Here is a 12345-nt window from a genome sequence, read left to right on the forward strand (position 1 = left end):
TCTGACAGTTCGTGTTCTTTTTGGAAAACAAATAGCCAGCAATTCAACTAAGAGAAACGGACATCATATTTTTAAAAACATTTTTAAGACACCACTTTTCTGACGAAAAAAACCCAACAGACAATGATTTCTTATCTGATTCAACAACTATTTTAGACATCAAAAGCCATCGCTCACGCTCCTTGGGGAGCCGAGTTGTCCGACACATAATCAATACCTTTTGCAAGTTTAAGAACACATCTTTTCTCTTCGACGGACATGACAAGGCACAATCGTGAAGACTTGAATTTCAGCAATATTTTCCACAGTGACTGATCCCCTTTTCATGATTGTCCCTTAAAATATTCAAACCCAATGGAGTTTTCATGTGATTAATTTCCTCCTCCTTGAAAGGTGTCAAGTGACAGGTAGACCACAGGGACCATTCTTTATTGCCAATTCCCCTCCTCATGTTAGCTGTTTACTCTTCTGCAGCTCCCCGATGGGAAAACGGATGTGAGGATTTGTCGCAGTGTTTGCTTGTACACAATGACGCCTGTCTGAGTACTTGATTGAGGGGAAAAATTGTAAAGCAAACAAAACACAGTGAATCGAGGATCTATCGAAATGATTCTGATGTATTTTAGAATGCACTGTCACTATATTATTAGATTGCTATGAGGAGAGGTAGTGAAAGCTAATAATGGAATAGGTTAGAAAGGGCACATAGATTGTACTGCTGTATATTTTTCCTTTATTAAATCTCTAGTTTTTTTCTGCATTATGCCTAGTACATTTTCACTCATACTGTACAAGCAAAAAGGCCATGCTGTTATATACCTTAATCCCCTTCTCACTGATATGGGTGAGGTGTACCATCTCCTGTCCAACATGGTGAAAGACACTGGATCGGAGACCTACTTCCTGTCCATCCTACAGCACCTCCTTCTCATCAGGAATGACTACTACATCAGGTGACTTCTGCCCCCAAACACCCACGTCCCACGGGCCAGATAACAAAACACGTCACTGACTCCTGTAGATTACAGTGTGCTACGAGCCTTTCAGATGTAAAGCTACTTCCTGCAATCTACCATCTACCAATCTATCATACATGCTTTTATATCCTTAGTACTTTATTATTATACCTTTATTTCAACAAGGAACACAGACTGAGACCAAGGTCTCTTTTACAGCTGGGCCCTTGGTCTACATGTTTACACTTACAGTTTAGGTACAATGATTAAGAAACTACACAAGACAAACAAAACGATCACAGATAACAGAAAAAAATTCAGCAACATATTACATTTACACACAGGTTATTCCCCTAACAGGTTATTCCCCTAACAGCACAACAACTTGCATTACCTGAAACAGTAACAAGCAATACAAAAATAAAAATGCTCCAATGAATATTTAAAATGGGCGACAGGGGGACAAGAGTCTCATGTTTAAGTTTAGTCTGCAGGCTATTCCACAGGCAAGGAGCGTAACAGGAAAAGGCAGCCATTCCCAACTCTGGAAATCGCATGGGCCTCAAGTGTTATCCTTGCTTGAGACCTGGTTTTAGGAATTCTAATTCTAATATTGATGAGTGATGATAAATAAGAAGGTAGCTTACTCAGAAGTGCTTAGTGGTGAAAGTGTAGCACTGAGAGGTCAGAAGGCATGTAAGCATTAAACATTACCTTGGCAGATGACCTAGCGGTTAGAACGTTAGGCCAGTAACCGAAAGGTTGCCAGTTCAAATCCCCCAAAATCTCTTGTTCCGCCCTTGAGCAAGGCAGTTATTAACCCCCCCCCCCACAACAACAGCTCCCCGGGCGCCCAAATTGGCAGCCCCCACACCTCTCCAATCCAGAGGGGTTGGGTTAAAAGCGGAAGTCAAGTTTCGATTGGACCTTATGTGCAATTGATGATAAAAAGAAATCTAATCCTTTAATTAAAGATTCACATGTCCTCTCAAGGCATCTCAGTCTCTGTGTCTATCTGTCTCGCTCTGTTTCTCTCTCTTTCCTTCTGTCTCTCTCTGCCTCTGTCTGACTCTAACCACTGTGTGCAAAGTGCCAGGGTCATATCAGAACAGATCTAATATTCTGTAGTTTTGAACGATTAGGTAATTATTCAAATGGCAGCCTGCCTCGGCAGTGTAAATGTGTCAATCACAGGAAAAAGGATGGAGACTGCGGCGGCTCCTTTGATGGCAATGACAGTGATCAATTTGCTGCTGTGTCAGACTTTTCACAGAATGAACATATTTTACAGAAAAGAGAGAAGGAAAGAGGATAGACGAGAGAGAAGAAGAATTTACCATAGACAAGATGCTGCTCACTCGGCCGGTATGAATAATGCATTCCTCATCTTGTTGGAGAAGGTGAGAAATAGAAAACACATTAAGCAGCGAGTACAGCAAGTCCACCTCAGCACTTCCTGTCTGCGTCTTCTCCCCACTACTGACGCCACAGCTCTCCAAAAGGATCACTACAAATGGTCATAAAAAATGAATGTGCTTATTAAAGATAAGCTTTTAAAAATACTTTCCCCTCTGCTCTCTCTCCTCCCCTACTTCATGAGGAAGACATATAATTCCACATACATCATCGGGCTTTGCGAGGTGCGGTCGGTCGGTCTAACTAAAGGTTCTATATCCAGCTTGGCCTCAATTCATCATCAATATATCCTTTTTCGGCTACTTTGAACCTGCATATCTTTTTATGTTCCAGATTAAATTGGCTGGTTGGGAAAGGGTATGTCTTTAATTTTAGATTAAAGGGATCCCGTAAAATCATTTCAGGTTTTGATGAGTTGGCCACCGTCGTCACTCGCACTCAGGCCAAGTCAGGTGATGGAGCGAAACTTGTCCATAGGTGTATAGGAGGGCTTCCTGATCAAAGGGCCATGCAACAGAGACATGCCTATGCCAATATTCCAGCAGAATGGAGGCTTTGATTTCAAAGGTGTTACAGTGCCTTCAGAACCCCCTTTTTGCTGTGTTATAGCCTGAATTTAAAATGTATTAAATTGAGATTTCTGTCACTGGCCCACTGTAACAAATGCGCTGAGAGTCAGGAAGCAAGTTCAGGGAGTGAGTGTTTTAATAAATAAACGTAACATAATACAAAACAAGAAAACACAAACAATGCACAGACATGAAACAGAAACAATAATGCCCGGGGAAGGAGCCAAAGGGAGTGACAAACATAGGGAAGGTAATCAGGGAAGTGATGGAATCCAGCTGAGTCTGATGATGCGCAGGTGCGCGTAACAATGGTAACAGGTGTGCGCCATAACGAGCAGCCTGGTGACCTAGAGGCCGGAGAGGGAGCACACATGACACCTACACACAATACCTCATAATGTCAAAGTGGAATTATGTTTTTCAATCTTTTTTACAAATTAATTAAAAATGAAAGTTTAAATGTCTGTCAATAAGTATTCAACCCCTTTGTTATGGCAAGCCTAAATAAGTTCAGGAGGAAAAATTTGCTAATAAACATGGACTCACTCTGTGCTATAATATTGTTTAATAACATGAGTGGTTACCTCATCTCTTTACCCCACACATACAATTATCTATAAGATCCTTCAGTCAAGCAATGAATTACAAATTCAGATTCAACCACAAAGACCAGGGAGGATTCCCAATACCTCACAAAGAAGACAACTATTGGTAGATAGGTAAACATTTTAAATGCATACATTGAATATCTCTTTGAGCATGGTGAAGTTATTAATTACACTTTGGATGGTGTATCAATACACCCAGTCACTACAAAGATACAGTTGTCCTTCCTAATTCAGTTGCCAGAGAGGAGGGAAACCGCTCAGGGATTTCACCAAGAGGCCAATGGTGACTCAAAGGTTTAAACCAGTTACCGAGTTTAGCTGGCTGTGATGGGAGAAAACTGAGGATGGGTCAACAACATTGTAGTTTCTCCACAATACTAACCTAAATAAAAACATTCCAAAACATGTATCCTGTTTGCAACAAGGCACTAAAGTTATACTGCAAAAAATGTGGCAAAGAAATTTGTATTCAGGACGAAAAGTTATGTTTGGAGAAAATCCAAAACAACACATTACTGAGTACCACTCTCCATATTTTCAAGCATAGTGGGGGCTGCATGTTGTTATGGGTATGCTTGTAATTGTTAAGGACTGGGGAATTTTTCAAGATTAAAAATGTACTAAATGGAGCTAAGCACTGGCAACATCCTAGAGGAAAACCTGCTTCAGTCTGCTTTCCAGCAGAGACTGGGAGATGAATTCACCTTTCAGCAGGACAACAACCTGAAACACAAGGCCAAATCTACATGGAAGTTCCTTATCAAGAAGACAGTGAATGTTTCTGAGTGGCCTAGTTACAGTTTTGACTTAAATCTACTTGAAAATCTATGGCAAGACCTACAAATGGTTGACTAGCAAATGGTTGTCTAGCAAAAACCAATTTGACAGAGCATGAAGAATTTAGAAAATAATAATGGGCAACATTTGTGGCTTATTTTATTTTCAGTAATTAATCTGCGAGTGCCATGCTTAACAAATGGGAGCAATTCAAACCCCTGGTAAATATAGAGCAATCTTCTCCTTTGGAGAGGAGCGATATGGGGATTACACTGGTCTTGTGGAGCAGGGGGTTGGGAGGGGGAGCTTGTGCTGGTGCTAGAAGCCAAATAGAGGGGGAAGGTGACAGAGTGAAAGATGGAAGGACTGGTGCTGGGGACGTACAGTGCTTTCATAAAGTATTTACACCCCTTGACTTTTTCCACATGTTGTTTTTACAAAGTTGGATATAAAAAATGTTTTTGTCAACGATCTAAACAGAATACTGTGTCAAAGTGGAAGAAAGCCTTTATTTTGTATTTTTTTTTAAATGTAATTTATGGAAAGTAAAATACTAATGTATCTTGATTATATAAGAATTCAACCCCCCTTTAGGGCAGTGATTACAGCCCTAAACATAACGCTTTGTATTCAGGACCGTGCCTTATTGAAAACAGGTTGCATGTTTTGGAATATTTTTGGGGGGGCTTCCTTCTTTTCACTCTGTAATTTATGTTAGTATTGTGGAGTAACTACAATGTTGTTGATCCATCCTCAGTTATCTCCTATCCAATGTTCCCTCTAAACTGCGCCCGTGCACGGGCGCACAGTATCCCCGAGACTACTGCGCAGTTCCCCGAGACTGTCTTGTAGAATAAATATCAGCCCACAGAGAGAAGCATGAGATTGAACTTCACTCAACTTTCTAGAGTTTTTCCCCTGTTAGTTAACACTATCAACTTTTCCCTTTCCCGTGGCAACTGTGATAGAATCAACGCAATATTAGCCACTTTCAATGCAACATACCGAAACAAAACGAAGTATACAAGACTTAGTATGAAAAACGAACTTTGCAAGATATTTTAGGCAGAACGCATCGGAATAGGATTCTATTGCATTGACATACATGACCCAGCCCGTACTCTACACAGACTGACCGGTGCGTCGTAACAAATCTGAGCTGCAGTAGCCCTATAGGCACATAGACCATTGCCATATATGGATCTGTGCCATTTACTTTGAACTGGACTGTTTACAGCATGAGCGGTTTTGAGTACCTTGTTTTGAGATCAAAGCGAGGGCTGTATATAGGCACGTGTGCACATTTTGTTCACATCATTTTCTAGTTAGTAAGTTATTAGCCCAGTTAAAGATCATTTGTAGTCAGCAATAGGGGAGTGATTGCTTCCTACAAGAGCAGAAAACGTGTGCATTTGAAAAGCTAGTAAGGTAAAGTGCTTTTTTTTGTATTTAAAGGGGGAGTGTTGTATTTTGAGACAGGCTTGAATAAGCTAAGTAACCAACAGGCAGACAGACGGTAGCATAATTTGTCTGATTCTCTGTAATAATGGTATGGGAATAATAATGCATTTTATTCTGTAAAGTGGTTTCTTGCATCAAACAGCACAACAACATTTTCAGTCACCTTGTCTGAAGGACAAGTGGATAAATAGGTTCATTTCAAGCCCTGAATGTTTCCGCTCTGCAGGCCTGAAATTTGAGGGAACATTGCTCCTATCACAGCCGTCGTTTAAAAACCATTGGCCTCATTGTGAAATGCCTGAAAGGTTTGCTTCCGACTTCCTTCCTCTGGCAACTGTAAGCCATGTTGTCACTTGGCGCCTGCATCTTTGTAGTGATTGGGTGTATTGATACACCATCCAAAGTGTAATTAATAACTACACCATGCTTCATTGTGTTACCAATCTACCAATGGGTGTCCTTCTTTGCGAACCATTGTAAAACCTCACTGGTCTTTGTGGTTGAATCTGTGCTTGAACTTCACTGCCAGACTGAGGGACCTTACTGATAATTGTATGTGTGGGGTACAGAGATGAAGTAGTCATTCAAAAATCATGTTAAACACTATTATTGCACACAGAGTCCATGCAACTTAGTATGTGACTTTTATTATGTGACATTTTTAGTCCCAACTTATTTAGGCTTACCATAACAAAAGGGTTGAATACTTTTTTGACTCAATACATTTCAGCTTTTCATTTTGTAAACATTTCTAAAACATAATTCTACTTTGACATTACGGGGTGCTGTGTGTAGATCAGTGACACAAAATCTCAATTTAATCCATTTTAAAAATCATGCCATAACACAACAAAATGTGGGGTGTGAATACTTTCTGAAGGCACTGTATGTCGACTTCTGGTGCCCTGCCCTGTCCAGGCTCTGGTAGGGCTTGACAGTTCTGGGTCACTCGCTCGCTTGCTTCCCTTCCCCAGTTATCTCAGTGGTGGTGGCAGGGAGGAGCGGGGGATGCCGGGAATATAGGGCAGCTTATTGAGATAATAATGTGGTCTACATCGGTGACAGTCGTAAGCCGGGTTAGCGCTAAGCCACACAGGGGCGACGTGTGCTCGCTCGTTATCATCACGAGTGGGCGAATCCAGTCGTTGGAACAAAACATTTGCCATTTCATGCTTACAAAAACGTTGTGCTTAATGGAAATCTGGTTTGACTTGTTTTGGTTCTTCTAATATCTGTTTGATATGATAAGGACTGCCCACATTTTAGAGGGAACCACCATTTGCTCCTTGTCATCACAAATAAAGCCCCACATATAATGCACATGGTATAAGCAGAAATTAGATCATGTAAATTGTTTGTCAATATGCACTCGCACGTGTTTCCCCATTCATATTCAGAGCTCTGCACTTTTGTTTTTTTGACGTGATCTCTCTGAAATGAAATGCATCCCGACAAATCCAGCCTATCTAGTTCATAAAGAGGCCGCTCAGAGGAATTTGTCTATTTGAGCCACATCAATGCTCCAAAAGAAGTAGAAAAAGAGCAGGACTTTGAAACAAGCTTTGATTTTCTTATCTGCATCATAGCCATGTTATGATATCAGCCTTCTGAGCCTCCCCACCACTCACCCTGAGTATCAGTGAGAAGCATTGCGTCCGACGACAGAAGCCAAGAGGAAATTAGAGCACAGCAAATCTGCCGTCCACAGATTGCTGGCACTCCTAATATAGGCGTCCCTCAGATCTTTCTGTGTGGGAGGAAAACATATTAGGGTACATGAGGACCGGCTGGCAGCTGTGCCTAACCTCCTTCACCCACAGTGTGATTATGAGGCTTCTCACATAGCCACAGTACAAAATGACTCTCTCTGTCTCTGTGTGTGTGTATATGAGCGGTTCCAGTTCTCCATTGACACTGCTTTTTAGTCCAGGACTAGGCTTAATTTATCTGAGAAACTGCCCCATATAGTCTATGCACATTTTTTTTAAACCGTGTACAGTAGTTCACCGGCTGTCACTCAGTCAACATCACTTTAATTAAGCAAACTCCAGATAGTTGTCCAATGAAGTTACAACTATTTGGAGTGTAGGTTATACTTCTACATTCACATATTTTTTGTTTCACACCGATCATTGCTTTCCATGCAGTTCCATACTGCCCCGAGGAAGTAATCCCAATCAAATAAGTTGGCAGAGGCATCATAAAGTAAGTGTGATATGACTGGCAACAACTTCTCGTAACCTGGAAAGATCCACATTCATTTTGTGAATCCCGGATTTAACTAGCATTGACCGGGAGCAAGTGATAAATTATCCATGTACCTCGAGTGTGGATTTTTGAGCCGGGCGATAGTTCCTCGGAAACGATCCCTAATCATTAAAATGCAGTCTCCGTGTGCTCGGGGGGAGAGGAGATGAGACATTTCTGGTGGGAAAATTGCATTTCTGCTGGCACCATTCAAGGTCATGCTTGGAACCTAATTATTTGCCACTACGGGGCTCAGCTTAAGTTGACATTGTATTTGCTAAATGTCACTCGCAATTAAAGTTGATAATATAACTGGGGAAAGGTCACACGCCAACCTGTGTGGTGTGAACATGAGCCCCGGCTGACGATACCCCCTCGCTATGTCACCCTCCCAAAACACGCAGACATGTTTTCCATGCCATTGTGCTTTTAATTAGACAGATTACACTGATTAGATTAGCATTTTTGGTTTATGAGCGCCCTTAATTGGCAAAGATGATTGCAAATTAGGCGAGCGGGCATCGTGACGGTTGGCCGCACTCCCCGTTTGTCACCTTGAATGGACGCGAGCCAAACCTCTCCGAGTTCCACACCACCAAGATGAATTTTGTGATTTCAAGATCTGCGCAAAAGCAAGTGATCAAATTTGATTTAAAAAAAAAAATTCAACTGTGAAACCTTTTCGATCTGGCATTCTGTGACCTCTAGGTTGACTAAGGGGATAATTTGTGGAGAATTAGGGCTGTGTAAGTTTGTCATTCTCCTGTTCTTGGTGTTAATGCTAACTGTGTTGTGCTTGGCTCCCTGCTCTCTCAGGCCCCAGTACTACAAGGTGATAGAGGAATGTGTCTCACAGGTGGTCCTCCATCGCAGTGGGATGGACCCAGACTTTGGATACAGGGAGAGATTGGATGTAGACTTCACCCACCTCATCGGTAGGTCTGCCAGATCTCTGTGCTTCCTCTGACATTAAGAAGGGTGAATTTGCACCCAAAGTAGGTAACCATTATACACTGATGTCATTATGAATACATTTTAAACAGTTTTTTGTTGGTTTCTGCTTTTGCCTCCTAGGTCGCCCTCACCTACATATTGTTACAGACAGAAAGAAAATAAGACAATTAGAGTTTAAATCACTATCTGTTTTTTTATGCTAGTCTTGTTGATTCAGTATGAATTACATTTAGTCTTCAAGTCTGTCTAAATCATCCTCTGACATATTTTTCCGCGGACACAGTGGGGGATGTCGCTATATTCCGTTGCCATTCTATTATTACCCCCCCCGAGAGCCTACCCAGAAACACCTGCACCTGCTTGACATATATAAGATAAGGTAGTCTGATTATGCATACATAATACATGATCTGTTAGGTGTGACTGTGGCACATCATGTCTCATCATAAGCTCATGGAGATTTCACAAGGCTTTCACTCTGCTGAAGACATTCATCAGCAGCTTTCCAGGAATCATAGAGGAAACCGTGTCTGTTTGCCCTAAATTAGATATGCAATCATTCATTGTCTTCAAATAGAGATAATATCATGAAATAACTGAGATCTCCTTTCTTTTTTTTTGTTATTGTCACTAACAGTTCTGTGACTTGCCAACAAAGGCTCATTAAAAGTTTCCAAGCCCATCCATGAAAAACCTATTAATGTTAGATTTTCTAACTTTTTTTCTATCGCTGTGCTTTAATGAGTTGAAAACAAATGTTTCAGGGCTTGGTTTTTTTAAATGAAGGTCAGCAAACCTGCCGAACAGAATACAAATTCCCAGGGGGATATGTGAAAAAGAAGGAGATGACAGGTTCTTCACTCATTACCTCTATTTCCTTTCTCTTTCTCTCTCTCTCTCTCTCTCTCTCCGTTGTAATATTCACTTTACGTTTGATTTGGAGTCTTAAATAGGATGTTAACAATGTACAGTATAATTGAGAGAATCAGAGTCACTTCATGGTTGCTTACTGCCGTCACTGCTGTCGGCCCCTTTTGTCTTACAGATCAGTGTGTGGATAAAGCCAAAGTGGATGAGAGCGATCTGAAGGCTGCTGAGTTCTCCAAGAAGGTGAAGTATAATGCATCAACCTCTCAATGCCATTGGTATGCCACCACCACACTCCCATCAGAAACGTTTTTCCACCTAGAGCTCCCAGACAAGCTATTGATTTCTGGGCCCTGATCAATAGCTGGCAACAGAAGTACATGATCTGTCTCAGTTTTGCAAGGATCAATGCCGATGCTCCAACATATAAACGTGTTTGTGTCCGCGACGGGGTGCGAGTTACGATATGTACAGATACTGTTCAGAACCCTTTATGGACATGTCATTGCAATAGGGGCCTTCAAATAACCAGCTTTCTCATGTATTAACTTATTACTTTAGGTCATTTTGTGCAGCAAAGACACACCGGAGAGGAAACGGTTCAGCAAACTCTCTGAGATGTGTTTTATGAGTTACGTTTTAGAATAAAAGCTACAGTGTTTAGGGAAGAATGGAGTCTCCTCTCATCCGCTCAGCCCAATGTGATAGCATACCTTCTGATGCTTTTATATACTTTAGAACTGGGTTGCAGTACTTTATTAAGCGTCCACACTCATCTTCAAAGGAAGGACAAATGTACTTTATTCCAATGTAATGATAGACAGTACATTTAATCAGTTGACACTGTATATTTTTCAGTAGAACAGTAATACTGTATGAGTCAATGGTCCATCCAACAGAATCCTCCAGAAGTGTTGTGACTCAGACCATTATGTCTGATTAAAGGCAGGGTAGAGTTTGGTACTCAAGGTACTCCTCTCTAAAGGCTTGGTCAAGTATCACCAGCCAGCAGATGCCTCCACTCCCCACATCATCCCTGCCTCTGTGTGGTGGGGGACAATTCATTTGTTTAGCAGATGCTCTTATCCAGAGTGACTTACAGTAGTGAGTGCATACATTTGTGTACATCTGAGGCGTCCTGGAATGCGAGCAGTGACCGCTCCTGTGGTGACAGAGAAAACATTGTCCTGACACTGGTTGCTTTCCCACAAAGGTTAGGTCCATCACCAACACATGAAAGCCAGACCCAAAACACAGACAGAAGACGACGGGGTAGAGGGCCACCAGAGGCCTATGAATAGAGATGGGGGACAAGTGCATGCGAGGCTGTGTTTTTTTGTGTATGTTGACATGCCCCGCAGTAGGCCGTTCTCTTGAGACACCCTGGCCCTAACCAGTGTGTGTGTGTGTGTCTGTGTGTGTTTGTGCTGTGTTGAATTGTTGCAGTTCGATGAGGAGTTCAGCGCTCGGCAGGATGCCCAGGCCGAGTCCCAGAAGAAGGAGGAGAAAATCAAAGAGCTGGAAGGGCAGATCTGCAACCTGAAGACCCAGGTAATGACACCAGAGGAGAGGGGGGGGGCGTGCACACCCACAACCCCAAACTGCAGTCTGAAGCCACATGCTCTCCATAGAGGTAGAAGATTGGGGCTAGCATCTAACATTGATCACATCATATGAAAGAAGGCATTTAGTTGTTTCTCCAAAGCATGATGGTCCAAGTTAATCCGGTTGTGAGGAAAATGACTTTTACTAATTTGGTCAAATTGAAACCTTTCTACCCCAATCACGGATGCGAGACTCCTTCTAAGTGGGTATTTTTCAGCCATGTGGGAGCGTTTGATTCAATAAAGGGTCAATCTTCTTTTTTAAATCTTGCATTCGATATTGGGTGAATTGCTCCATGGGAGCCTGTTCCATGCAATTGTATCATCAAAGAGATGGATTGCATTTATTCTCTGGCCTTGGCATCCCTGTCTCTTCCAAACAAAACCCCTCAAACCTGAGCACAGAAAATTACTGCTATTTCCTCCTTAACCCAATTTTAAACACTTCAGTGCTGCCTTGAGACGAAAGGGCAGTTTGCTTCCCTGCTTACCGAATTTAATATAAACCAATGCTGAAAGATGGCATGGCATTCAGTATCCGAGATTGTTTTTCTCCAAACTAAATTCTGTTGCAGTTGCAAATGTCCACGCTCCCCCATCCCATCCCTTTTCCGCACCTGCACATTTAGCCCTGTCACGCATCGCCGGGACTTTTCCCAAAGACAAGTCGCTATCATTAAGATCCCTGGCAGCCTCAACGACCATTTATTCTCATTTAGGTGCAGCGCGCGGCTTGGCCTTCTTCCTGGCCAGGCCAAGGCTAAGTTCCTTTTCTTTCTTCCCCGATTGCACTTCATTTGTGTGCAGTCCTCACTCCCCCACTTCATCTGCCTGAGTGCCATGTCGACACTCGTTACCTGCTCTCTCGGCCAAACTCGTTCATCAT

At 42.1% G+C, this 12345-nt stretch overlaps 1 protein-coding gene across 1 annotated transcript in view; it reads left to right on the forward strand.

The window, feature by feature from the left end:
- The window catches only part of LOC115129597 (protein diaphanous homolog 2-like), a 606019-nt gene that overhangs the window by 184774 nt on the left and 408900 nt on the right, over positions 1 to 12345 (forward strand). Inside the window, 4 exon segments of the mRNA XM_065018694.1 lie at positions 837 to 953; positions 8851 to 8969; positions 10034 to 10098; positions 11302 to 11406. Of these exon segments, the coding sequence (XP_064874766.1) occupies positions 837 to 953; positions 8851 to 8969; positions 10034 to 10098; positions 11302 to 11406 (406 nt within the window).

This window comes from Oncorhynchus nerka, linkage group LG5 (assembly GCF_034236695.1).
Source record: "Oncorhynchus nerka isolate Pitt River linkage group LG5, Oner_Uvic_2.0, whole genome shotgun sequence".
Classification (NCBI taxonomy): Eukaryota; Metazoa; Chordata; class Actinopteri; order Salmoniformes; family Salmonidae; genus Oncorhynchus; species Oncorhynchus nerka.